Here is a 23,357-nt window from a genome sequence, read left to right on the forward strand (position 1 = left end):
TTAGGAAGTGACGTTGCTTAGTTACCGTGGGTAGAGATGTGTTCAGTTCGCCAGTAGCCAGTTCGCTAACTTCAGGCAATTCTACCAGAGAATGTCTAATAAGGAATTCTACTGTTTGTGCTACTCATGAAAATAAGGCTATTTTTTCTTTCTTGGAGAATAACACTTCAAAGAATTTCTGGTTCAAGTGGCACAGCTCGTATACTCAAACACTCGAGCAGTTAAACATCATGGTATCATGGCGTCATATATCTGAAACGTGAATGACAGGTAGGTGCTAACGTTATGATTTTGTGTTCAAGCTAACCGATAAGTTAGCTAATTTTGCCTGCTAACCTAATTGTCCACATAGTGGCATGTGCATAAACACGCTAACGTTAATCACTCTGCTAGTCATTGCTGACTGACGTTTACAGACAAGTTGGATGTGAAAGAGTCAGTAGCATCAAGGATGGAAAGCAAGCACAGCTATGACAGCTAAGTTAACATAGCCAAACGTTGGGTGGTCAGGATAGGATGAGGGGCATCTTATTTTGTCAGGATATTTACAGAGTAGGGCTTCATGACAGCAGGTTAAGAGAGCAACATTGGTGCATAAAATTAGCTTGCTAAGTTATTTCTGCTTTAAGGTGAGCTGAAGCCTCTGCTATTACCATTACATATTGGCAAACGTAATGTTGAGTTAGTTGGGACACTGGTGTTTTAAAAATATATAATGTATACGCATTTCCTTAGGCAACATCATTTTGTTTTGGTGTCAGTCTTACATTTTAACTTTTTTGTAATATGGTATTATGACCGTGTTTGGCTACATTTTGGTGTAAATGACATTGACTGTTCTTGTCTCTCTTTTGTCCACTTGTTGCACAGGAATACTTTAAATAATGTACAGCCCGAAAGAGCTAGAGGGGGAGGTTGACCATTCCTTTTTTGACAGTGACGGTGAAGGTCAAAATCCGAACCATGGGAACTCAGAGAGCATACCGCAAAGTCCGGTGCCTCATGGTGGCAGGTCCTCCAATGAACTTTCAATTAATGATAAAAGGGATGACAATAACTCTCAGGTAGAGGATGCGTCCATTGACCTGAAGGAGATCAGAAAGGCTGGATCAGAAGAGGAGGACTGGAATGGAGTGGAGAAAAGTGCTGTTTCTGACTCGAAGAGTATCAGACGAAATGAAGAGAAGGATGGTACAACAAAAACAGACCCGGGCGTTGAGATAAGGGGTCATGTGTCCTCAAAAATTTCCTCTGAACAAAGGGCAGCAGATAATATTTTGGCGCATGATGGATGTGGTGAAACAGCTGATGAGGTAAAAGGAGGTAGATCAGTTTTACTGAAAGCTAGTGATGAACACGATGGCTCAAACATTGGAGAAGAGGACAAAAGTCAGGAGCAGAGACAGGGTAGGTCAATAGCAGACACTGGGAGCCTGTGCTCCAGTGTGTCTTCACTTCATTCCGGCCAGGAAAGGGACTCAGAAGACGATAAGCGTCCACGTTCAAGGAGTTCCTCCTGTGGGTCGAGAGTTTCCTCAACAGACGAGAGGGAGCTGGAGGACTTTGATGACCTTGATGATTATGCTCTCAACGATTTCGACGTCAATGCCAATGAGGATGGTTACCAGCGGAGCGAAGAGTCAGGGGGCAGCGACGAGGAAAGACCCCCAGAACCCCCACCGCCAAGACATAAGCCCCAGCCATTGCAGGGCACGCCGAGGAAATCTAGTGGAAAATTCCGGAAGCACAGCCCTCGGCCTTCCTCCTCCTCTGAGCTGGAGAGCTCTTGCAGTAGCGATGCAGAGGGCTACGGCTCCTCCTCCTCCGAGCTCTCGCCCCCCAGGAGAGCCCTGGCAGCCCTGGTGACGTCGTCCCCCAGACGGAGGCCCCGGCTGGGCTCAGCGCCCGGCGGAGAGAGGGGCCGCGGCCACGGGAGACCTGCACTGGAGTCAGAGGACACGGTGACTGACGTCACGCCTCTCTCCACCCCTGACATGAGTCCTGCGCAGTCCTTCGACCTACCTGTGTTCGCTGTGAAAGCCGATGAGCCAGTAGCAACAACAACAACAACAACAGCATCAGCAGCAGCAGCAGCACCTGCAGGTGCCGGTGAAAAACCAAAGCAGCACAATGTCACCGTCGACCTGAATGTGACTGCTGACGACAACTTAAAAAGGGAGGATTCAGATCAAGAAGGTGAGTGAATTCCTAGGATTACAGAATTGTGGGTCATGATATTGAAGACTTTCAGGCATTCTCTTTTAAAGAAACCGTATGTTGCACCATTATTTAGAACCCTGTGTTAACCATGTCTGTGTATAAACCAGGGCTGTAGTACTCGAGTCCGGATTCCAAACGTTTCTCTGTGGTCTCAATCATGCCTTGGACCTGCTGGTATTATATTCAAAACAAAATCATTGATTACTGTAAGTGACCTTTTTCAGAAAGAAAATGGAAAAAGGAAAATGATGGACATGATGTCCTGACAGGCTGGAATTAGTGCAACCAGCACAAACACAATGATTAACCATTATGATTTTCCAAAAAAACGACAAACTCTATCGCTCACCACTGCTCAGACTAGTATCTATGCTTACAATGAATGCAGAGCTCAAGTGCCAATTTAAGATGTTAACCTTCTCTTACGTAATATGACGTGTTTGGAGCAGAGAGGCATATTTAGGAGCCTGCTTAAAATGGGTACACTTTCTTCTGAATTACTGTCCATAGGTTTCGTAAAACATATTAATGCGTACATTACATATACATTTTTAAAGACATTTTCAGACAAGGTGAAGTATAAATTCAGTTTTGAAATCAACCTGCAAGTTGCTCTTTAAGTAAGAGATTTTTTTCTCTCTCTGTCTCTTTCATTTTGGATTTTTCATTTTGACTTGGACTTGAATGTCTTTGGACTCCAAGTCGGTCCACTCTAACCTCTTTTGACATTTTACATGGTTTTGGACTTTAGACTTGATTGCCGCTAGTACGAACCACAGCTGTGTGTGTGTGTGCGCGTGCGTGTGTGTGTGTGTGTGTGTGTGTGTGTGTGTGTGTGTGTGTGTGTGTGTGTACTTGTGCCTGTGCCTTACTCAACTGACTGTTTCTTTTCATTTCCTTTATAAATAGACATTTTTGCCATGGAGACGAAGGAGACCAGTTCCCTGAACCAGAGTGTGAGACTGGAAGATCACGTAGATAAACCCAGGAGCTCTGACCCAGAAGGTGAACAGAAGGCCCCATGGGTATTGCGTAGGCGCTCATGAAGTAGAAATCATTTGTGCTTGCTTTCCCTACATGCATTCATATGTAATACTGTAGATGGTGCTGTTTTCCAGAGCTGCATACGCATGGGCCTCCATCAGGTATCACATCTCAATCTGTGGAAGTGCCAAAAGTCAACAGTAGTATTTATTTGACTATGTAGACATTTTTATGGTTTGCAGCTCACGCCTCTTATTTTCAAATGCCTTCCTAAACCAGTTAAATCTTAGATGTTTTTTTTAGTGTGTGCAGAAAAAGATCTATAACCTATGTGGAACCAAAGATCCTTGATGACTACTTCGCTTCAACCCTCTCTGGTGGAACCTTTATGTGCTCAGCTCTTCTGCTTCTCCCTCTCTCTCTCTCTCTCTCTCTCTCTCTCTCTCTCTCTCTCTCTCTCTCTCTCTCTCTCTCTCTCTCTCTCTCTCTCTCTCTCGGTAGAGCACTCCCAGGTGAGCTCGGCCCGTGATGAGCGCAGCCTGCTCAGCATCGGCAGCTCACAGAGCGACTGTCCCAGCAGCCGGCAGCAGCGCCGCAACTTCAGCTTCCGCAACGACGAGGTGTGGCGCATCGACCGCGAGAACCAGCGGCTGCTGCGGGAGCTGTCACGGCCCTGCTCACGCTCACGCTCTGCCAGCACCAGCGCCGGCTCGGCCCACACTGCGTCCACCTGCGGCCCACGCCGGGCCAGCGGCCCCCCGGCGCCCCCCCGCCTCTACCACAGCGCCATCAACCGCCAGCGAGAGCAGAAGCGCATCGAGAGGGAGAACCTGGTGAGTCTGGAGAGAGGTTGCAAAGTCCTGTAGGCTTAACCTGGTGAGTCTGGAGAGAGGTTGCAAAGTCCTGTAGGCTTAACCTGGTGAGTCTAGAGAGAGGTTGCAAAGTCCTGTAGGCTTATCCTGGTGAGTCTAGAAAGAGGTTGCAAAGTCCTGTAGGCTTATCCTGGTGAGTCTAGAGAGAGGTTGCAAAGTCCTGTAGGCTTAACCTGGTGAGTCTAGAGAGAGGTTGCAAAGTCCTGTAGGCTTATCCTGGTGAGTCTAGAGAGTGGTTGCAAAGTCCTGTAGGCTTATCCTGGTGAGTCTGGAGAGAGGTCGCAAAGTCCTGTAGGCTTAACCTCTTGTGTCTGGAGAGAGGTCGCAAAGTCCTGTAGTCTTAACCTCTTGTGTCTGGAGAGAGGTCGCAAAGTCCTGTAGTTTTAACCTGGTGAGTCTGGAGAGAGGTTGCAAAGCCCTGTAGACTTTTTTTTAACTCTGTGACCAGAAGGCACATGGATCAGTCACATAGGCCTTTAATAAGAGAAAGGTTTAGACATTGCCGCTAATTTTCTTACAGGGAACGTACCAGGATAACTGTCTCTATTTTGGTCTTTGCTGCTGGGGGCTGTTGATAACATGAGCTATGAGACAGACCAATGTCAATGTCATTTTGATCGGCCCTCATTATTGATGCTGTTGGCCCTGTCAGAACCCAGAGGGGTATTTACAGACCACCATGAATGCACTGGCTAATAGATTGATGTTCCAGACTCAGAATGATGAGGCTTTGCTGGAGGCTGTGGTATTTGCAGACCCATCAGGTGTGGTCTGAACGCAGAAGTATTTTCTACAGCATTCACACAGTTTTATTAATTTCTTCTGAATTTGCTTTGAAATTATATAGAGGTCATTCTGTTTGGAGGACAGGAGTCATTTGTTTGTGTTCGAATGACATGTTGAATAAGGTGCTTATTTGTGTGCATCACATTTCCAGAATCATATCTGCAGTAACCTAGAGGTGAGAACCTGGCATGATCTCTCAGCAGTCAGTCTGGCTTCCAATGTCAGTGGCAGTTTCCATTTACTCTTCAGCTTTTCAGGAAGCTGCCTTCTCCACGCCGGGCCTGATCTTATGACACTGATGTCAGTGATGACGGCCAGCTCTGAGCAGAGGGCTCGCGATGTCCCCTTCAGGTCAGGTCCTCATTGAGTTAAGGGGTCTGTGGGGTTTGGACAAGGTGAAGGCATGTGGATGCAGGGTCAAGTCCACCATTCACTGAGGTGTTAAAATCCAGGGATCCACAACTTCTCTTCTGATTTTCTTTTATTGAATAATACAATTATGATTATTAAATATCATACATAATATTATTATTGAAATAGATCTGAGAGTATTTTGATTGGTTGCTTCTGGCTTAAGCACTGGCTTACAAGCGGTCAGAAAATGTAGAAATTCCTCCATTGGATAACAATTGTATTGTTATCCTCCTTTGATAATTCATTGATAACCATTGACGGGTGCACAGAATGTTCAGTCGCTCCGTAGGTGCAACAGAAATATGCAGTAGCTCTTGTAGCTCAGTTGGTAAGGCAGGTTGCCAACAACAAACAGCATAGTTTCCATTCCCAGGGAGCCCACTGCTCTAACACAATATGTGCCTGCCTGCACTGTGACGAAAGGTAGCTTCAGTGAAATGTGTTTATGATCTACAAGAGATGATTAGGATCTAATTTATCCTAGCCTTCATAACCACCGCGCCGAACAGTACCTGGTCGCTTAGCTCAGTCGAGTCCTGGTCAGTCGGGTGACGTCGGACAGCCGAGCCAAGAGGGCAGCGCCCAGAGCAGGGAAAGTGACGAGGAGTGAAAGTAGAGATGGCCAGAGAAGCCAGAGGAGACGAACCACAGCAGGTGGAGCGATGGGCTCGGAGACTGGGGTGGGGTGGGATGGGCTCTACGGCACTCTGCTAGTGTCTTGACATTCTAGAGAACTAACCCTTACCCCACAAGATGTCCACACAAAGAGGAAATGACTGCTTTTTACATTGCTGATATGAGTCTGAAGCCTCTTATAATTGCTCAATAATCAGATAAACCAGTACTTCAAATTCATAATTTAGTTAGCTCTTGGGATATTTTTTTTGTCTATCTTTAGGTGTTGTGGTCTTTGTGGAAAGAGACAGTGTTCAACTGCTTCAGCGCTATGAATTAGCTTAAGCTACCAGCTGTGTTGAGGTCAGTATTAAGTGGAGCTGCAGCTGGTTGAGTCTTTTTTCCTGTTATTGTGTAATGCAGAGTCTGTTCTTAAATCAAGGACACACTGTACCCTGTCTTGAGGGTCCAGCTCACCCCCACTCTTATATACACACACACACACACACACACACACACACACACACACACTCACACTCACACTGTCTCTCATCTTCCCTCCCTCTATTCTTAGTTTTAAGGAGTAACCCTATCCTTCATGGGATCATTTTATTCCTCCCTTCACTCCCTCAGTCACTCTCTCCACTCTCCACGTGACAGACATTTACTCTGAGCTGCAAGTTCTGTCTGCCCCCCTCTCAAGACCTCCATTTGTACTACTCATTTCAAACTCTACTTATCATACACACTGGTGTATGTCAGGCTTTTAAAACTCTAATCATACACACTGGTGTATGTCAGGCTTTTAAAACTCTACTTATCATACGCACTGGTGTATGTCAGGCTTTTAAAACTCTACTTATCATACACACTGGTGTATGTCAGGCTTTGGTCATTTTCTGATTGGTAAACTAATGATGATGGACTGAACCAGAGTTGTCTAGAACAGAGTTTGTTTTAGCATTTTTTTTGTTTGATTCAAAACATACATATGATGTTGGAAATCTCCACACATATATATATATAAAAAAAAAACATTCACAACTCACCCCATGACTTTCTTTCTTTTATTGCTTTACCAGTGTAGCTACAGGGGCTCAAATAATATCCCCAACTATGGTATGATGGTAATATTCAGAATGAGTAGTGAAGCTTTATCATTGCATAAGGTCAGTCTAGCCTTGGCCTTACGAAAGAGAATATGTCCCCTTTCACTGTTTTCCACTGTGTCCTTTGCATTTGGGGTTGTGCTGACTAGGATGTTTCCACATGGCAGTCTCCAGCACTACAGTGTGGCATGGCCACTCGTGACATTTTGGTCTATGGCCATCAGCTATTTTTACATGCAAGCCTATGGTTCTCATTCACCTCTGGGCTGCACACCGCTGCATTTACACAGGGTTCTAATGGTTCAGAGGTTTCACACTGTAATATAAATGAATGATTATGAATAAAGGTAAAACCAGAAGATTATTTTAAGCATAAGATTTTCCCCCTGCAGTATTTTTTTTTTTTTTTCAAAAAGTCTTTCTCCATCTTGGAGGTGTGATTGGTAAGGCACATCATGTTCAGTCAGTTGAGAAGGTGAAGTTATGGTGCCCACATGCACAAGCTCAAAGTTAAACAAGGTTATGGCTTTGGCCACCATCAGACTACCTATCGTGGAAAACAAATTCAGTTCAGTACTGAATTACAATAAAATTATATCACCCTAAATTATATCTTTAGGGTGATATAGTGCATCATCTGATTACTATATACAGCCCTCTTTCCAAAACAGTTGGTACACTGTACAAAAATGTCAATAAAAACACAATGCTATGATTTGCGAAACATGCAAACCCTTTATTTAATTTTGAACAGTACAAAGTGAACATCTATCTATAAATTACAGGAACGTCTGTCTGTCTGTGTGCCAGTGTGTGTGTGTCTGTGTGTTATACGCATATCTGTCGAACTGTTCATTCATTTCAAACTTCCCAGGTGTCTTGGTACGGACATGGGTAAGTGCAGTGCCAAGTTTGACGTTGTTTGGAATAGAAATGCGAAAAATATTGTTAAATATATCAGTAAAAGAAGTGCACATTGGCTTTCTCCGCTCTACTGTATCCACTCCCCCCTCTCACACAGCACTGTAGGCTCGCATATCTGTCAAACTGTTAGTCCAATTGATTTCATTGAGCTGGAATGAAGTTTTTTCCCATCATCCTATTTTTAAAGCAGGCATCCCTGCGGGCATGTAATTGGGCTACGGGTTTTCTACAGGCATGTTTGGGCGGGCACTGCACTAGTATACATAATGTCCCATTCTTGTTTTTCTTGTTTTTCATGCAACCCTAAATGTGGCAGATTTGGACTCCAGCCAGAGCGCTTTTACAGACTCATACTGCAGTAATATGTGCACAATGCATTTTGCAAATATTCAAGGACTTCCCCGAAAAAGTCATTGTCTGGATAGCAGTCTATATGTTGCTCAAAACCTGTGTCATTCCGAATTAATTGTGTCTTTCCAGATGTCCACGCCATAACCATAAATGCTCCCCCATACCATTATCAAATGCTGGGTTTTGAACTGTGCACTGATAATAAGTTGGACAATCTCTATCTTTAGTCTGGAGGATGTGGAGTCAATGATGTCCAAAAAGAATTAACTTTTGGATTGGTCTGACCACAGGACAGTTTTCAATGCTTTTCCAGCCATCTTAAATGACCTCAGGCTCAGAGAATACGGCAGCATTTGTTGATCATGTTTAAAGGTACACTATGCAAAATGTTTACCTTAATATAACCTCTATGAAGCCAATTTGATGATAAACAAACTTGTAATACCGGAATAGTTCTCCTAGCATAGCCATAGATAGAGCATAGCCGTAGCGGGTCGCTGCCGAGAGAACTAGCAACTGCAATTGCCGACCCGAAGACATCTCGCTAGAATCGTGAAACAATACCTTGTCCGTAAATACCGCTCTTTGGAGATAGTGTACAGGGGGAACAAGCCATGAGAAGCAGGCTATTTACAATGGTAAAGTAAAATATAAATATATCATGACTAGGGGGAGCTCTTGAGTCACCAAAAATACCTGAAACTTCATATTATGCCTTTACAGTTTTTCCTCAGTCTCTTTGGTACATTTCCTTGAATCCTCCTCGACATTTGCAAAACAGTAAGTGCATTTCTCAAAATCGTACAAATAGCAAAACACCATGGATTACCTGTAAAAGCCACTCTCTTGCTCAAAATCCTTAGTTCATCTCTCAAAAGTAAATATCTGTGTCAATGAACATGTCAGTGCCATCAGAATGACAAGTCCTTGTGTCATTATGTACGTAAAAGACAGTCAAATTGTCAAGCTTAGTCATGTTGTCAATATAACTGTATTCTGGAGGAATGTTCTGATGTAAACTATGGCTAAAGTTTTGATGACAAGTACAGTACTGTAAATTGTAGGTTACACCTTAGTGTATGTGGTAGTTTGATTGCAAGAGACTGGACGAGATTCCCATTTACGCTTTTACTGTCTGTACTGTAATTTGTTGACAGACCATGTTGTTGTGATACAGAAAGGAAATGACAGCACATACTGTAGCACAAAGGGGAGAAAAGTAGAAATGCTCCGGCTATATATATACTTGCCAGTTGATGGTTCATGAGATGCACCTTTGTTAGAGAAAGTCAAGATTCACCTGGGAGCAATTTACCAATACAGGAAAGATTTAGAAAAAAGTCTGAGCGACTGAGAAAAACTGTAAATATGGTCTCTTATTTGCATGGTAGAGTTTTAACCAGCATTTGTGGATGGGGCACCAAACTGTTTTCATAGGCAAATTGTTGCCAAACTTTTTCCTGAGCCCATGCAATGGTTTTCATTACAAAATCAGGTCTGTTTTTTTAATGCAATGCTATATGAGGCTCTAAAGATCACAACCATTTCATATTGTTTTTCAGCCCTGTCCAATAAATGCAGAGCTTTTTCTTGATTCTCTGAATATTGTTCTAATATCATGTGCCTCTCTGGCATGCCCAATTCATTTAATACCCAATCATGTCGCCAGTTGACCTAATTAGTTGTAAAATGTTCCTCCTTATGTTAACTTTACCAGCCTTTTGTTGCCCCTGTCATCAAAATGAGTTTACATTTTTCATAAAATAGTCAAATTTGACCCCAGCTGTGGCGCAACTAGCTGGGGCACCTGCACCGTACGCCGACGACCCGGGTTCGATTCCCTCCCCGTGGTCCTTTCCAGATCCCACCCTGACTCTCTCTCCCACTCACTTCCTGTCATTCTCCACTGTCCTGTTCTTTTTGCGAAGTAATATAGGTTTACGTGATTTGCAGATCACCAAATTCTGTTTGACATTTTACACAGCGTCCCAACATTTTTGCTAATGGGGTTGTATGAAATCCCATTGTACACAAAGACCCGATTCATTTATTTTCTATTTATGAACACATTAAACCGATCGAGGCGACAACAAATGTATGTAGCTGCTCTCACAGTTCTCTGATCGACACTGAGAATGTATATAAGTTTATAAGTTATTACTGCTCTTCATAGGTTTCATAGAGGGAGGGAGTAAGGTATTGTAATTTGGTCCGTGTGTGTGTTTGTGTCCGTGTGTCCATTCATCTTAAATACGGGTTCGATTTACTCTAAAGTTTCAGACAATATCTTGGTCCTCCTACGTGGTCATGGGTCACAATATCTTGGTCCTCCTACGTGATCATGGGTCACAATATCTTGGTCCTCCTACGTGATCATGTAGATTTAGATTAGGATCTGCATGCTAGAATTTGATTTCACTTTCCTTAACATTGGGGAGATAGGACTGAGGTTCTGAAGCCACCTGACTGCTCTTGTCAGTATAAAGCTCTTGTAACAGTGATTTGTTCTGCGCTCCACTGTGTTTGCCTGCAGGCCTTCCTGAAGAGACTGGAGTCAGTGAAGCCCAGCAAAGGCATAACACGGACAGAGCAGTTGGCAGACTATCAGCGCCAAGCCAGATACCTGTGCACCCCCCTCCCGACCTCTACCATCGAGGACTTCCACTCCAAACTAGAGACGTCTCTCTCCAAAAGTTCACAAGGTATATATTCTAGAATAGTTGTGCTCCTGTTAGTCAGTGCGTGTGAGCCTTTATTTCCTGAGCCTATATCTCATACCTGTCCTGTTACCTGCCTCTGCCGTCACAGGGGGGAGCAGCAGGCCTTACAGTGCAGGCGTGCGCCTGGGCCCCAGGCCTGGCTCTCGCCCTTCCCCTGCCCCCACCAAGCCCAGCCGCAGCACCACCCCTCGGCCTGCCTGGTCCTGAGGGGACAGTGGCCAGCCGCCAAATGTCAACCCTCCTAGACCATCGCAAGGTCAGGAAGTTACCAGGGTAGATGTCAGCTTGTGCCACTGGTCTTAAATGTTGGGATCACAATACCATTCCATCAGTTTACAATCCTACTTAGTTCAGTTGAATTATTATTGACTTTCTTGGTTTAAAATATGTGTACTGTAATATTGCCATTAACAGAGTAACGCTCAGTTGGTTTGATGTCCTATGTTTTTTTCCCGTAGAATTTACCACATGTGAGCCTCTGTAGAAATCTGTATGGTGAATCATCTAGGAAAATCCAATCAAACTAGTGCTCTGTATTTGCATGTGCACCAATGCATTGCTTCAGGTGTCATAAGCCTTCTATCTGCAGCTTCGTAGGTGGTACCAATATGTCACTCACACAGCCTCTGTATCTTGGTGTCAAAAGCTAATCGCCACTCTTTTTGCCCCATTTTGTACAGATGTAATTTGAAAAGAAAGATATATAAATTAATATTTATGTACATCGTGTTGGTACATATGACCAACAAATCAGTAACCATGGGTGAAAGTGGAAACAGATTTTATATTGTGCACCTGTGAGTTGTATTGTTTTTCATTTTTATTCAATAATAAAGCTTCTTGTTGCTTTATCCAAGTGTGGAAGATTTTAAATAACACTCAGTGTCAGCGGATATCAATAGTGTGTTGACAGCATCTACTGGCAGAGGTTCTAAAGATGTGCTCTTGTCAGTTAATGGCAGGTGCCTTTATCATCACCACAGCCCTTATCCATGCCATCAGATGTGTCACTATTACACACATTAGATGATGAGATGTTGCGATATTTCTGGTATGGATTAATGATGCCAGTTAGATTTGGTGAAAACGTAACAAATAGAGCCAGAGAATAGCAGTAAGATGTATTGTTTAGGTTTATTCTTATTAAAAGAACATTCAGGTGTAATACACCACAATAAATACTAGGCCTTCAATACAGGTTCTCATCGCTTGAAGGAAATTCTGTTTATGGGACAAAAGAGCAACCAAAAACATTTCAGGCAATGTTTCACTGGAGCATAAATTTGCAGTTAATTGTGGGAATAAATAAATTTAGCTTCCAATCAGGACTTGTGGTGCCCTAGACTGAAAGATTGACTGAGCTCCTTACAGTTGGCTGGCAGGTAGGATATATATATATATATATATATACACACATAGAGGTTTCAGGGGAGACACGCCCCACTCATAGCCAGTGACCCAAAGGCTCAACAAAATACACATCTACCCCAGAATCATACCCAGTTGGAGTCAATCATACACTTAAGACATAGATGGCGTTAAAAAGGTTTCCTTTAACAGAAGGGTGCTTAGAATGTTTATACGACTTTCTTGATCTCGTCGTACAGGACCAACACGAATGCGCCACCCGCGCCTCTGATCACGTTGGACCACGCGCCCTTGAAGAAGGCTTTGGCACCCTCATCCTTGGTGATCTTCTTCCAGCAGTCGATTGTGCCCGAGTACATAATATCAGCTGATGGAAGGAACAAATATAACGAGTGTTAATTCAAAAACGTATTTAGTGTGCGTAATTTCCTGAGTAAGTTTAATACCGAGAACACTTATTTCGTGTGCGTAATTTCCCTGCGTACATTTAATGCAGAGAACGCTTATTTCCTGTGTGCGTAATTTCCATGTGTAAATTTAATTTCAGACAACATAGCAGGAGAATTCTTGGTTTCCATTGTTTGGCAGTTGGCTTTGTCCACCTACATATGACGTTTGCTCTGTCAGGACTTACCTCCTTTACGTCCAGACTGCATCATCATACGACGTCTGACTGTGTCGAAGGGATATGAAATGATACCAGCGGCCGCGGTGACAGTCTGAGCAATCATCCAGGTGATGACGATGTGTGTGTTCTTAGGGTCTGGCAGCATACCTGTAAAAAGATGTTGAGTAAAATAATTTGGACATGCTCCTGCTTCTGGATAACCAGCGCTTAATACTTGAAGAACTGACCATGTTAAATGTTGTGGTTATCTGTATATTGGCCTGGCGCACTCTTACCCTTAGCTGTGTCGAAGCAACCGAAGTAGGCTGCTCTGTAGATGATGATGCCCTGTACGGACACATTGAACCCTTGGTAGAGGCCTCTGAGACCATCGGACTTGAAAATCTTGGCAATGCAGTTGCCCAGACCGGTAAACTCCCTCTCTGCTCCGCTTTTACCGATGTCAGCGGCGAGCCTGGTTCTGGCGAAGTCAAGGGGGTAGACGAAGCAAAGGGAAGTGGCACCGGCTGCTCCTCCAGATGCGAGGTTACCAGCGAACCAGCGCCAGAACTGTGTCTTCTGATCAATGCCTCCCAGGAAAATCTTCTTGTATTTGTCCTTGAAGGCAAAGTTGAGGGCCTGGGTAGGGAAGTACCTGATGACGTTGGCCAGGTTGCCTCTCCAGAAGGACAAGAAGCCCTGCTCTTTGGGGATTCTGACCACACAGTCCACAATACCTTTATATTGCATATCTGCTGTGATTTGTTTGCTGGCATGTTGTACCTGCACAGTAGAACAAAAAATGGGGGCAGAAACAATGGAAAAGCTTTACGTATTGTGATGAAGGAGAGTTATACCAACAAACTCAGTGCGTTCTATTACAAATGCCTGTAGTAAAGCGCTGGTATAGACCACGTGCAGCAATCCTTAAGCTGCACTTGTTCGCAGGGTGAAAGTATTAAATTGCATGCCTATGGTTATTTATAGAAACAAACTTACACCAAATATCACAGCTCTTTGCAATCACGTTTTACAGATCCCACATGGATGTCTGAACTTAGAAAGACTTTTCAATATGCCTTGAAATATCAAAATCGAGACCTCAGACAGTGCCTGCAGTGTAAATCCATGCAAACAAATAGGACGAAACCGTGCACCACAATAAGACATCACGTTTTTATTTAAATACGTGTTATATAATACAATACCGAAACACAGAGACATCATTATTTCCTCACATTATGCATGACACCTGATAACAATAGCACCTTGGATAGCGACCAGATTCAGCACCTCGAAGATGTCCAAATAGAGATGGCACGCGCGTATGAAAGTTACAGCTCTACCCACCAACAGCTTTGTTGTTAGAATGATTGCATGCATGGCTGTAGTTACTTTAGCTTCGCATGAATGTAATATCTACCACCAGCTAATTTGGCAAGAATTGTACATAGAGAAAAACTACAGTCTTACCTGCAGCAGAAGTTTTACTCTCTCGATAGGGGCAACGGCGGTCTTGGAGATGGCAGCGGCGACACCACCCGCCAAGAAATCCTTCATGAAACTAACCACAGCGTCCGACATGACTGCTGGATGCTCCTCACCTTAAGGTCAAGATAAGAATATGCCTCCGCTTACGGACCCTTAAGGAAACCCAACGCCCCTTCAAGTGGACGAGTGCTGGTTTTCGCTCTTAATATATATCCCCTTTCTATCGCGAGATGATAGAATGATGGATATGAGGGCGACCGAACAGAAAGTTGTGCTTGAATAAATATCCCAGGTTAGAGTTCAAGTCCCTCGCCATGTTAAAAAAAGAGGAACTTGGGGAAAGGTACTGGGGGCGTTTAAAGGACAAATAAACATTTTCCCACTCATTCTTGTCATTAATGATAGGCTAGATTTCTTTTTTCTCTATCCACTTTAACGCTAAGAAACCAATGTACAAAAATTGATTCACTTGATAAAGTTAATTGCGCTTGGAAGTTTATCATTCAAAGTGTCACAATGAAGTTAAGGTAACACAGACATTGTATGAAAATTGATTCTTGACTTGGCCAATGTAATTGCACATCAATAACATCAAGTAGACTACGTTCTTAACATCATTATTAACAAAAAATGGTTTTGGGATAGCCAATCTAACAACTGGATAGCGTTCAACCTTGGGCCGGGCCTCAGGCCTTAACTGAATCAATTTAATTGTGGATTTTTTTTTTACACTAATTGCCAATGTGATCAAAATGTGGTCATCTGAAATCTTCTACTGGACCTGTCATAAGAATTGAATTGTGCATTGTTGAATAACATGTTTTGATAGAGATGTCTCCAAATGTTCATGACGCTTTTAATAGAGACTCCTGGAGTCCATATTATTGTTTATTCGAGATGCTCTATGCTAAATGGTAACCCACATTATCTCACTGTATGTGGCCAAGCTCATTGTGTTTGGCCAATAACAAATGCGTCACCACTGACGTATATACCGCAGGTACTCTCCAATTTCTCGAGATGGGTCACTTAGTTATAGCCTGACACTCCAAATGCGTCCAGTAAAGGAGAATGAAACTAGAGTCGTAAAGCCTCTGGGTTCCAAGGTGTTGCTGCTTGTGTAACAGTGCTTTAGCACTGTATTTTCACATCGAGTTATTTTCCCGCATGTAACCAACCAAGCTATTATGGCAGTATGATTTGCTAGCATTCTTGCACATTATTCGTTTTCCAGAACAAGGCGAAACGATTGGGTCTGTTGCCCCGCTACAGTAGCAGGCTCTCTTCAGTCACTAGTGTTAATAGCCGTCTCCAAAACAATGACTCTCTACACTTACTCTGCAATAAAAAGGCTGCGCCAACTGCACTATTGTTCAGATAGACTACCTCAATGTCCTCTTGGGCTTGAAACTCCGACCTGGCATTTCTGCAACATAAATTACGTTATATTGATTGAGTCAACTTCTAGGCTATGCCACCATAAGTCAGTTCTGAGCGAGCGCGCACAGAGTGAAAAAGAGAATGTTGCAGAATATGTAGGCCTAGTCTCAACTTGCCATAGATGTCACCAAGGGTCCATTTTTCATTGTTTAAAACTGATCTTGAGACAGTCCAGTAATTCAGTGGAAATGGTGATGATGATGATGCTGCAGACGGTACAGGTGTACCGCATCATAGTGGGGGCGTCTTCTCATATTTCCTTGGATTTGCTCCTGTAGGCTACCCTCACTTTGGCAGCTGTTTAGTTGCGGCATAAAAACACTGTCGAGGCACATGGGCCACCAAGAAAGGAGCAACACTAACTAAAACGAACTCTTGGATAATTTTATACGCAACTTAGCCTAGTGTTTCTCCGATGGCATGTTTCATAGACCACACCTAAGTAACGGCACAGCCTTAACTGCATGCCTTTTGTTTTAAATTAAATTAAAATATCAGTCAATTCACAAGACTCATCTGTAGCCACGTTGGCTAGAGTCTTACTGGCTAGATGTCAGATCCGATATTATCAGATTTTGTTTCCAGTTGGCATGCCACAAGTGCACAGAGGTATTACACTTTGTAATTTACTGGTGTCAAATCCCTCATAATTGCAGCTCTGTTGATCCGCACCAGAGCAACTTTGGCTGGCAAACTGGGCGCTTTTCGTCGCCAATGGCAACATTCACAATGTTCGCTCGACAGTTTGTTGAGTTTCAAGCCATATAAAACGTCTTCGACGACTTGGGGGACTTGGCATTTATCGGTTTTACGAGGGTCTACACCAAAAGAAGGCTTCTACAAACTAAGTATCGCAGAAGGACTACACACCCATTGGTGGGACAGGTTAAAATATTTTACTCTGGCCCAAATCATTTTACTCTATCCTAATATCTCCTCGTCGACACTACAACGATGTCAACCAGCGTATCATCAGTTGCCTCCATGCGATTACCAGAGATTCAGCATCCCTTAACAAAGCTTGGGAATTTAGAAATGTTATCACTTACTGGCTGCTCCACCGATCGCAATGGGAATCAAAATAGTTCGACACGCCGCGGCCGACCAATGTTCGAAGAGGAGAAAAGTCTGGATTCTGCGTTACGAAGTCAATCGTCGAAATGTCTCCAAAGTCTTCGTGAGGAGAAAGCAAAACGAGCTGACAGTTTCACTGTGCCTCCAAGGATTCCCAAGCAAGTGGAGGTGATCTTAGCCCCTGATAGACACACGCCAAGGTTGCCCATCTTTGGTAAGTAGCCTAATTGCTTGTCCCGTTGTAAACTGTCTTTTTAATAATTAAAAACACGAGAAAAAGAATAATCTTTCAATTCAACACCACACACAGCACCATCATTTTAATGGCCACATATGCAAAATTGGCAAACCAGTAGCAAACTAAACTCATGTCACCCCAATCACCTGGGCGTTTTAGGTAGAAGTCTACACACAGTGCCTCACGTCGCCATGGCGGCTCACATTAAGACTAGGGTCAGCTGGGAATATTTCAGGATACGGATTCGAGATATAGGTCTACTACTAAAACTGCTGTAGCCTACTAACATAGCCTACTTACTGTAACACACGGGTAGACGGAGACCTCTGGCGCACTGTCGAAACCCAACATCTTCTGTTTTGCATCTCCAAGAGAACATAAACGTTTTGTCTTGAGCTTTGTGTTGCCATCACGGCTTAGATAATTGCACTTTAGTGAGTTTTTCTGAGTCCTCACAGTTTAGGTGTGTGATTCTGTGGCGAGTGCTTCACTGGTGTAGTTGTAACTGGTGTGTTGGATTAGGTCAGAGGGTGGCGCCAGAGAGCCGCGCAAACAGCCGTGTTAGCGAAGCCATCAGTACCACGAGCAGCTCATCCTGTCCCGGAGGCCAGTTGAGGATACAGGTTGATCAGGTAAAGAGCCACATGGCATGTCATACAGACACATTTTAAATATCGCAGTTTGGCATGTTCCATGTTAGCATCCATTTACAGTCTAGTGATCCTGGAGCCAAATTCACTGGAGTTTTGAATATTTCTTTTCTAAATACAAAAATCTTGCATTTACTTGAATTTTCTACCCTTCAGTGTCCATCTGTCCCTTTTTCTTTCTTTCTTTCTTTCTTTCTCTCTCTCTCTCTCTCTCTCTCTCTCTCTCACACACACACACACAAACTTTTATGACATGAAGAAACAGTCTAACATAAAGATTCTTGTTGAATGTCAACTGCTGGCTTGACATGATCATTAACGAAAAAATCTTAATTCCAGGAATTAATTCCAGGAAGACAAGATTGCATATTCCAGGTTGCCGTACAAACTTCATATTCTTCCACACAGCTCACAAACAGGACGTTCGAGCACAGAGAAACCTACTATGAGAGATTAACACAAACTCTCCTTCTTGTTTTCCACACTTTTCAAAGAAAGCTGAGCTACTACACTATTCATTTTTTTTCAGTGATAGAGGCCGCACCATTACAAAGGCAAATATTATCCCAGTTTGAAGCGCCAGTGTGCCGCGCGCCACGACTATTCATCAGTGGGAGAGGGGAGCCCAGGAGTCACGGCCTCAGCGGCCAGCAACGGTTAGCAGCACAGAGGCAGGGGCCAAAGGGATTAGCCTGAGTGTGTGGGAGAGAGAAAAAGAGAGAGAAAGTGGGAGACAGAGGTAAAGGGAGAAAAAGAGAGAGAAAGTGGGAGACAGAGGTAAAGGGAGAAAAAGAGAGAGAAACAGCTCCACAGACACAGCTCCAGTGCCACTGTTGAGTGATGATGAGGTAGAGGATTTACCCCCCAATCACACACAAACTGGCTGACTGTCAGAGGGGACCAATTGTCCTGTGTTTTATATAAATATCCTCCTCCCGTAGAACATACCATATAAATGCTTTCCTATTCAACGTCAAAATAGAACCCCTCCCCACCCCTCAACACACATCCACACACAGCATGTCAAATATGACTAATTACTCCACCATCAACATAGGCTTTCTTGACTCACACAAGGTTTCATACTCCATTAGTTACCCTGTTGTAGAAGCACTTTAATGGTGATCGTTTTGTCGTCTACATAATTAGTATGAAGCGTTCACCATCTCCCACTGTGGCTTTAAACTGTAGCTAGAGCACAAACTCAGACAGAGGACACAGGCTGCAGGATCCGTCAGCCTTAAGAACATGTTCAAGAGCAACAATCCAGAGGGCAAAGCCGCAGTCAACAGGTACACACACAAACAAGTACATGCACACTCCCATCAAAATGCACATGCTCAGTTCAGTTACTTAATTATCCTAAAGGGAAACAACACACATACACACATTCAGAATGTATGCTGCTTACATTTAAACACTCTCTCTCTCGCCCTCACACACACACACACACACACATACATACGCACACACACACACACACACACACACACACACACACACACACACACACACAAACACACACATATATATACACACAAACAAACACACACACACACACACACACACACACACACACACACACACACACACACATACACGTGTAAATGTACACTTTATATGTTTTTCAGGGATGTGTTGCTTATGGTGCTAACCAAGTTCCTGGGGACGTTCATCTCAGTTAAGCAGTTCAGAGAGTTGCTTCTAAGGTAAAGAAAGAAGGAGAGGAGATAGGACTCATGTTTGTGTGTTCAGAGCTCCATGCTCATGTTTTCCTTGCAGGCTGCACCTCTCTGAGAAGGCTGTGATTGGCTTCGATGAGCTGTGCAGTGCCGTCCGAGAGCCGGTGCTCACTGACCCAGCCGCTTGGCTGTCCCCGGCTCGGCCTACCAACCCAGGGGCTCTGCTGCGGGCGTCCCAGGCCCTCTCCCTCCTCCGGGGCCCAGCCAGAACCAGGTGAGGCCAGAGGAAGGACTGCACTGGCCCAGTGGTGGCTGTGCCGTCCGTGGAGGTCCTGTCCACAGCGTCTGTGTCCTGTCCTTCAACCTGCGGCACGTGACTGACAAGAGCACCTGGGTGTAGTGCAGCTCCATTGGGCTGCCAACAGGGGGAGTGTGTTAGCACAGTTGTTAGCACCCTCCCTGAGGTTTCAAATAGCACAGCTAGCCATAGAGTGTGACTGCATGCTGCATGCATGCATCTAATCTCTGGGTCCTGGATGCTGTGCCTGGTCACTGTTTGAGTCCAGGGCATTATAGTCATTCTAAAAAGATAGCCTCGTCATGTGCTCATCAGTCTCCCTAGCAAACCTATTCATTATGACTCAAATGGCAGGAGTGACTACGAATGAGGATATACAAGGTAGCATAATCTCGACACTGTGTGTGTGTGTATGTGTGTGTGCATGTGCCTGTGTGTGTGTGTGTGTGTGTGTGTGTGTGACAGTGATCTATGTATCTGTTGCATCTCTCTTTACTTGGGACCTGCTAACCATAAGGAACAAACAAAAAAAATGAAAAGCAGCTTATTTAAGTGCTTCCCCATGCGCCTCAGGGCCATTGTTGTGGACAATGAGAACAAAATCTCTCTCTCTCTCTCTCTCTCTGTGTGTGTGTGTGTGTGTGTGTGTGTGTGTGTGAGAGAGAGAGAGAGAGAGAGAGAAAGAGAGAAAGAGAGAGAGTTAGTGGGCTTACTTGTTTCACCTGCAGTGTGGGTCATCTACATCAGACAGAGACACATATGAGTCATTTGGCCAGTGAGCCAAAAGCTCTGTGACTAATCAGCAAGATCTATGTAAATATGAGAGAGAGAGAGAGAGAGAAAAGAGAGAGAGAGAGAGAGAGAGAGAGAGAGAGAGAGAGAGAGAAAAAGAGAGAGAGAGAGAGAGTTTGTTAAAGAGAGCAGAGTGAAAGGGGGAGGAAAGTCCAGTGACTGTGAATTCTTTAATCTCATTATCCCTCTCCACTGATGTTTTGACTGGCAGGTTCTGTGAGTATGTGTGTGCCTTTTTGTGTGTGTGTGTGTGTGTGTGTGTGTGTGTGTGTGCTCCCTTAAGATTCTGTCCGGGCAGGATTTCTTGCACGCCTCTTGGGGGATGTTGTCTTTTGAAAGTGTCCGTTAGTAACTCTGCAGGCAAGCACTCATCCATAATCAGACTGTCTCCCTCTAGCTGTACAGACTATTTCACATACTGAAAATGCTTTCACCATAAACAATCTCCTACTTTCACTTATATTAGATAGTTCTAGATTCAATTACAAATGTTTCATTGCCTCTTAAGTACAGACAAAGAAACTATCTCTAAACCCATCACATTTTCACATGCTGAAATATTTTATGTCATCATAAAGCTTCTGGTTCAAACATATGAACTATGTAAGAAGAACAAGGAATTCAAAAGTAGCGGTTGTACTTTAAAGCATAGGTATTTTTGTATTGTAGGTTTCTGGAGGCTGTGGAATATCTCCCTATCCAAGAGCCAAAGGGTCCGGGCTGGATGGTCGCTGCAGAACTGAAAAGCATTCTGGGACAGCTTGAGATACACATGCAGGAGTCAGAGTTTGACAAGTTGTGGAAGAGGTGCTTTTTTAAAATACAGTGCTCTCTGTGCAGTCAGACGTTGAATGGAGATTAGATGTGAATCTCTCTCTGTTTCTTTATCCTAATAGGTTTGATATTGACGCACTAGGAGCTGTGAGGCTTAAGGTTTTACTTAAGAAACTTGGACTTTGTAAAAGAAAGAGACTGGACACCATTGATGATAACATTCCGAAAAGCACAATACCATCCCCAAATGAAGATTTGAAAAGTATGTATTTCAAATGTATCATCTATGGAAAATATAGTGTTATATAAACAGTCATTTTATTGTAGGTATGTATTGGTATTTAGTGTTATACAAGCAGCTATTGTAGGAATCCATGTTTACCATTTATGTCCATTTACTGTAATGATACTCTCTCTCCCATAGAGGGCACTCAAACACTGACTCCCTACTATTCATTCATAGAATGGCAAATTATATACATTCATTCATGGAATCAGAATCCCACACCAAATCATTCACTAATGGGCAGTTTTTTAGTGGACACCCAGCAGCAAAAGGTTAATCTTAAGTCCCTGAAATCACACCCTTCATCTCTCCATCAGCCACAGTGCGGCCCAGGACCCTATCCAAGGCTGAAGAGGACCGCCATTTTTCCATCACCATGGAAACCTGGCTCAAGGACAGGTTCAGGGAAGGTGTTCAGAAAATGAAGGTGGAGTTTGAACGACTGGACCCTGAGCATTCTGGGAAGGTAAAGCTTCAATCACCCAATCAGACTGCACTCAAGTTGCACTGACAAATACAGTAAATGACTGCATTCATTCACCAATATCATTCTGATATGCATACTGTAGAGCAGAGTAAGCCATGTTGGATTCATTCACAAATATCACTCTGATATGCATACTGTAGAGCAGAGTAAGCCATGTTGGATTCATTCACAAATATCACTCTGATATGCATACTGTAGAGCAGAGTAAGCCATGTTGGTTTGGCCACGTAGCATGTACTGCAAGGAGTACAGTGAAGTATATTGAATTATAATACAGTTTTTCTCAGTCGCTTTGGTGCTTTTTTCAGATCAGAATGAAAATTCTCATAACTATTAGTTCAACCTCCACAACATTTAGTCATTTGTGCACATCATAGTAGCAATTTCTCCTTCCTCTGAACAAATGGCAAATACTTTTAGACATGTATCAGTTGCTTTCATACAATCTGCTGTTTTTTAACATTATCATTTGCTTATGTCATGTCAGTCAAAATGAACTATACTTATGAATGCTGAATAGTCGTTCCCAATAAAACTAATAGTCTTCATTTCATTGCTTGAGTCATTACATACAAAATTGTTGAACTAGTTATCAAATTCTGTCACAATGCTGTAGAATTGCAAAAGAGCATACAGTAAAATGTAATGATTCAGTGTCTTGTACTCACTTTCACCTAACTACAGCAATGTGTAACTTTACTGTAGTTTTCAAATGGCTGTACAAGTACTGTATAGTGCTGTCTTGAGCATGTTCAGGTAGTGTCACCGAAGTTCTGACCTTTTTTTTTGCATTGGAAAACACTGAGAGAACTGTCATAATGAAAACATGACAAAGCCATTTAACTATCTTGTTCATAAACGATGGTGTCAAGACTTCTCATTTTGATGACACTGACAGTTTCATTGACATGAATACCTGCTTTTGAGGAATGGACTATCCATTTTGAGCAAGTGGACGGCTTTTGCAGGTCATCCACTAGGTTTTGCAGTTTGCACTAATTGTTTTGAGAATTGCACTAACTGCTGTGCAAATGTTAATAGTGATGTGAGAAAAGCACCAAAGCGACTGAGAAAAACTGTAAATATGTTATAGATAGACAGGCAGTCAGACAGATAGACAGATAGATAGATAGATAGATAGATAGATAGATAGATAGATAGACAGACAAACAGAT

The 23,357-nt window shown here is 43.3% G+C and overlaps 3 protein-coding genes across 3 annotated transcripts in view; 2 read left to right on the forward strand and 1 right to left on the reverse strand.

Moving 5' to 3' along the window:
• cfap97 (cilia and flagella associated protein 97) lies at positions 1 to 11,967 on the forward strand. Its single transcript, XM_048249072.1, has 6 exons — positions 1 to 270; positions 871 to 2,196; positions 3,130 to 3,225; positions 3,706 to 4,037; positions 10,809 to 10,977; positions 11,084 to 11,967. Exons 2-6 carry the CDS (start codon positions 885 to 887, stop codon positions 11,200 to 11,202), a joined length of 2,028 nt encoding a protein of 675 aa, XP_048105029.1. The 5' UTR covers positions 1 to 270; positions 871 to 884; the 3' UTR covers positions 11,203 to 11,967.
• A 143-nt stretch (positions 11,968 to 12,110) lies between these two features.
• Positions 12,111 to 14,635, reverse strand: slc25a4 (solute carrier family 25 member 4). Its single transcript, XM_048249080.1, has 4 exons — positions 14,444 to 14,635; positions 13,267 to 13,753; positions 12,998 to 13,138; positions 12,111 to 12,730 (listed from the first exon to the last, which is right to left on the reverse strand). The coding sequence occupies exons 1-4, from the start codon at positions 14,552 to 14,554 to the stop codon at positions 12,573 to 12,575; spliced, it is 897 nt and encodes a 298-aa protein (XP_048105037.1). The 5' UTR covers positions 14,555 to 14,635; the 3' UTR covers positions 12,111 to 12,572.
• A 2,031-nt stretch (positions 14,636 to 16,666) lies between these two features.
• si:ch211-197n1.2 (EF-hand calcium-binding domain-containing protein 6) overlaps positions 16,667 to 23,357 on the forward strand; it is a 35,034-nt gene continuing 28,343 nt past the window's right edge. The window contains exons 1-8 of the mRNA XM_048253298.1: positions 16,667 to 17,189; positions 17,736 to 17,845; positions 19,055 to 19,155; positions 19,495 to 19,572; positions 19,646 to 19,819; positions 21,305 to 21,442; positions 21,532 to 21,671; positions 22,013 to 22,161. Of these exons, the coding sequence (XP_048109255.1) occupies positions 16,856 to 17,189; positions 17,736 to 17,845; positions 19,055 to 19,155; positions 19,495 to 19,572; positions 19,646 to 19,819; positions 21,305 to 21,442; positions 21,532 to 21,671; positions 22,013 to 22,161 (1,224 nt within the window). The 5' untranslated portion in view covers positions 16,667 to 16,855. The remainder of the gene's footprint in view (positions 17,190 to 17,735; positions 17,846 to 19,054; positions 19,156 to 19,494; positions 19,573 to 19,645; positions 19,820 to 21,304; positions 21,443 to 21,531; positions 21,672 to 22,012; positions 22,162 to 23,357) is intronic.

Source organism: Alosa alosa, chromosome 1 (assembly GCF_017589495.1).
Source record: "Alosa alosa isolate M-15738 ecotype Scorff River chromosome 1, AALO_Geno_1.1, whole genome shotgun sequence".
Classification (NCBI taxonomy): domain Eukaryota; kingdom Metazoa; phylum Chordata; class Actinopteri; order Clupeiformes; family Clupeidae; genus Alosa; species Alosa alosa.